General features: G+C 49.7%; 1 protein-coding gene across 1 annotated transcript; it reads right to left on the bottom strand.

Moving 5' to 3' along the window:
* Positions 1–2430: 2430 nt before the first annotated feature.
* LOC309547970 (uncharacterized protein) lies at positions 2431–3624 on the bottom strand (the record flags this gene model as incomplete). Its single annotated transcript, XM_082247962.1, has 1 exon — positions 2431–3624. The coding sequence occupies one exon, from the start codon at positions 3622–3624 to the stop codon at positions 2443–2445; it is 1182 nt and encodes a 393-aa protein (XP_082104088.1). The 3' UTR covers positions 2431–2442.
* Between the last annotated feature and the right edge of the window lie 393 nt (positions 3625–4017).

Raw genomic sequence — 4017 nt, 5'->3', positions numbered from 1 at the left:
TGGATAGTTTATACTATAAAAAATAAATAAAATAGTTGTGCACCACTAAAGTGCTCGCGTTTGACTTGAAGAAAAGGTGGCAACCCTAGCTCTTAGTCATATTAGACATGAAGCTCAGGGACATTGCTAGAATCCAAATGTTTTGTTTGCAACCTAAATAAGGCCTATGGAGAATATTCCTATTTCCATTCAGAACTTTCTGTAACTGATTTTGGTCTTGCTCTATGCTCCAGGAGGTCCAGGACCTTATTGCCCTTGCACTTTTCCACTGCAAGTACCGGCTCGTAGCGGCTCGGCTCTACTCGGCCCTGCTTGGCCCGGTTTGCTTTTCCACTGCTCGTACCGCATGGTATAGTGTCGGAACGGTTCGGTACGGTACGGTATAGGTTTGCTTTTCCACTAAAGTAGTACTAAAGTTAAGTGGGTGGGATAACAACGGGGTGGGTGGGATTCTCTGACCAATCAGTGGCTAGTAGTGACTGCATGCAAAGGATTGTGGGATATGGTACCAGTTTGGTACCTGTTGGAACCACAATCGAGTAGGTACTGTTTTTTCAGAGCCGTACCGTACCGTACCGTTCGGTTCCATGCAGTGGAAAAGCAAACCTATACTGTACCGTACCGAACCGTTCCGACACTATACCATGCGGTACCAGCAGTGGAAAAGCACAAAAGCGTGCCGAACCGTTACGGTTTCATGCAGTGGAAAAGCGCCAGAGGTGTGGTACTGGTGGGTAGGTTAAAATACCTGACAAAAGCAGCTCTTGTTTTTTTTTTTTTTTTTTTTTTTTAAAGCCCGTAGCGTGTGAAACACACTCAAAAGACTTCACCCGGTGCATAAAAAGTGCACACAAAAGCAGCTCTTGTTTTTTTTTGTTTTTTTTTAAAGCCCGTAGCGTGTGAAACACACTCAAAAGACTTCACCCGGTGCATAAAAAAGTGCACACACACAAACGTGAGGAACACAAAAAGTGCACAGGGTGTGCGAACAAATGGTCTTCCCTCCGAAGAGGTAGGACCCGAACTTCGATCCCCCGGGGCGCAAGACTCCTGACAGGGATTTGAGGTACTCATGGTCTGTCTGGCCGGAACCAGACTGACCCCGTTCTTCAGGGGGACTGCCGAAACAGCCCCCACCGAGTACTAAGTGGGGCTCCCCCGAAGGGAGACCCCATGAGAGAGGGCGGACCAAGCCAAAAGGCCATATCCACCCCCTCCCAAGACTCAAGGTAGGGCCCGAGGACCCACACCCTACAAGTCGTGCCAAGTGAAAAAAGGTGATAGAAAATTGACAAACCACAAAGAAAAGGCACACACAAACAAAAAGGTGGGGGAGGGGAAGTGGAGAGGTGAATTAGTGCCTAAGTGAAAAACAAAGGCAGGCCTTCCGGCCGGAATAAAAATTCCTCTGGTCGAAGCCAAAAGGCCTTGCCCAAGAGGCAGGTGCTTAAAAAAGTGTGCGTAGGTGCAGTGACCATGGTGCCGAAAAACTCAAGGCGAGCTGCCCCTCACCAGTGAGAATTAAGGCACCCCTGGGCTGCCACCCCAGGGGCACATACATTACGGGCTTTTTCTACCCCGGCCCAAAGGCCAGACCAAGTGTAGCCCTATCCTACCAGGAGGCATCAGAACTTTGGACAGCTTAGGGAGAACCTGCCTTCAACTGGGGACAAGCCTTTTGCAAGGCCAGATTCAACCCAGGAGGAAAGGCTCCCCCACCGCCACCGCCGTTCCTTACCAATCACATCCAGGAGCAGTACTAACTGGCCGCAGATCCAGTTTTCTCGCTCCCTTCAAACTGGTAGGGGCGGACCCATTCAAATCAGGAAGGCATTGGAACCCTCCGGCTTTCTCTGGTTTGGCCTACTCCGGTCCTCCAGTTACGCCCAGAGCGCCCCGGTATACTTCGGCCACCACCGATACTAACCTTCAGGTTCCATTCCAACACTGATAAGAACAGATACTACACTTGATTGTAGCCAAAAGGCCGAGAAAAGCAGCTCTTGTTTTTGTTGAAAATGTAATCTTTATTTGCATAAAAGATATACAAAAAACAATACTTTTGTCGGGGTACATTCTCCCCTGTACTGCGACGCAGCGCATAAATACACTACATTACAATACATTTCCGGTCATACTAATAAATACATTCAATCACATACATTCATTCTGCGGTATGATGCCTGATGTGGTGTGCGGAGTAAGGATACCCCGTGCCATCACATCATGCATGACGCCGCAATACCCCTGAAGCATGAAACTAAATAACAGTGTCTATACGTTACGTTACTCAAACTGTATCAATACTAAAACATTTCAAAAAAGCAACAGGTGTGATGGGGGGTGGGAGAGGGGGGTAAGGGGAGGGGAATGAAATCACAGGCCCGAAGCTTTATTGAATGGACAAAGACACACAAGGGAGAGTGGGGGAAGGGGAAATCTTCAGACCTCCTCTTCCTCCTTGAGATCCATCAGGTTATAGTCTCTGAGCAGACTGTGAACCAGTCTGCGACAGTCCTTGATGGACATCCTCTCCCGCTGGTGGATAAGGCGCTTTCTGGCGCACCATAAAGCGTCCTTAAAGCAGCACAACACCCGCCAGGCGTTGTCAATGTCCTCTTGGGAAAATGTTCCGTGAAAAAGTCCATTCAGCACAGCAAAATGTGTGATGGCAGTCTGTGGAACAAAGTCTCTAAGTTCAGGTTCCAAGGCCCTCAACAGGTTCTGTGCAAATGAGCACTCCCAGAAAACGTGGAAAGACATTTCCTCATGGATGATACAAAAGGGGCAGTGCCTGTATCTGCACAAGTTTCTGGCATGCATAAATGTCCTGAGTGGCAAACCCCCCTGGACAGCCATCCACGCCAGATCTTTATGCCTGTTGGTGAGTCTCTTTGAAGAAACATTCCTCCAGACCACTTTGCAAGTGGCTGAAGGGAGGCCTGGAACAGTCTCAGCAATGTCCGATGCTCTGATCAACTTGTAGATAGTTTTTGGCTTCCACAAGTCGGGCTTAACTCCATGTAGCCCCAGCTCCTTGATGAACTTGAAAGTGTCCAAGTAGTACCAAGGAGTGTCCCAGTTGTAGGGGATGGAGCTGTCCCATTTGTCCCATCCAAGGGACCTCCAGAGAGGCAGGAGGAAAAAACGGGACATGGAGTTGCCTCCAGAGTCCGAAGTTCTGTCAATCAAAGTTCTGCGGATGCAGTTGCAGGCAAAGAACACCCCCAGTAACGTTGCGATGTCGGGCACGCCCTTACCGCCCTTGAGGGGTTCCTTGAACATGACTGCACGCTTCACTCTGTCCATCTTGGAGCCCCAGATGAAGTGGAACACCGCCCTGGTGATGGCCTTGCAGGTGTTGACCCGGGGGGGCCAGGCCTGGGCGAGGTACTGCAACACAGGGAGGATCTCGCTGCGGAGTACCAGTGTTTTCCCTTCGATGGTGAGTTCTCTGAGGCTCCATAGTCCAAACTTTTGTCTCATCTTGGACAGTCTCTCCTCCCAAGACTTCAGGGCTGCGCCCTCAGTTCCAAACCAAACTCCAAGAATTTTGATGAAGTCCGCCTTGATGCTGAAAGGGATTGATGCAGAAGAAGGCAGGAACCACTTTCCGAAGAGCATGATCTCTGACTTCCCGCAGTTGACTTTTGCCCCTGAAGCTTTGCCGAAGTCCTCACAGGTCTGGACGAGCGAGTCGATGGAGCGCTGATCAGCACATAACACCGTTACGTCGTCCATGTAGAGTGAGCACTTGACCACCCTTCTGTCCGGTCCCGGTGCGGTGATCCCTCTGATCTCTGGGTTCTGTCGGATGCATTCGGCAAAGAGCTCTATACAGCAAACAAAAAGCAGAGGTGAGAGAGGGCAGCCTTGTCTGACCCCAGAGAGAACAGGGAAAGGGTCAGTTTTCCAGCCATTCACCAACACCGTACTACAAATGTCATTATACATCACATTCACATACGAACAAAACATGTCCCCAAGACCAAACCTGCGCAGAGCTCTGCACATAAA

Source organism: Pelophylax lessonae (assembly GCF_965119305.1).
Source record: "Pelophylax lessonae genome assembly, chromosome: 2".
NCBI classification, from domain to species: domain Eukaryota; kingdom Metazoa; phylum Chordata; class Amphibia; order Anura; family Ranidae; genus Pelophylax; species Pelophylax lessonae.
The sequence above is the reverse complement of the archived record's forward strand: the minus strand, read 5'-3'. Positions and strand labels throughout refer to the sequence as shown.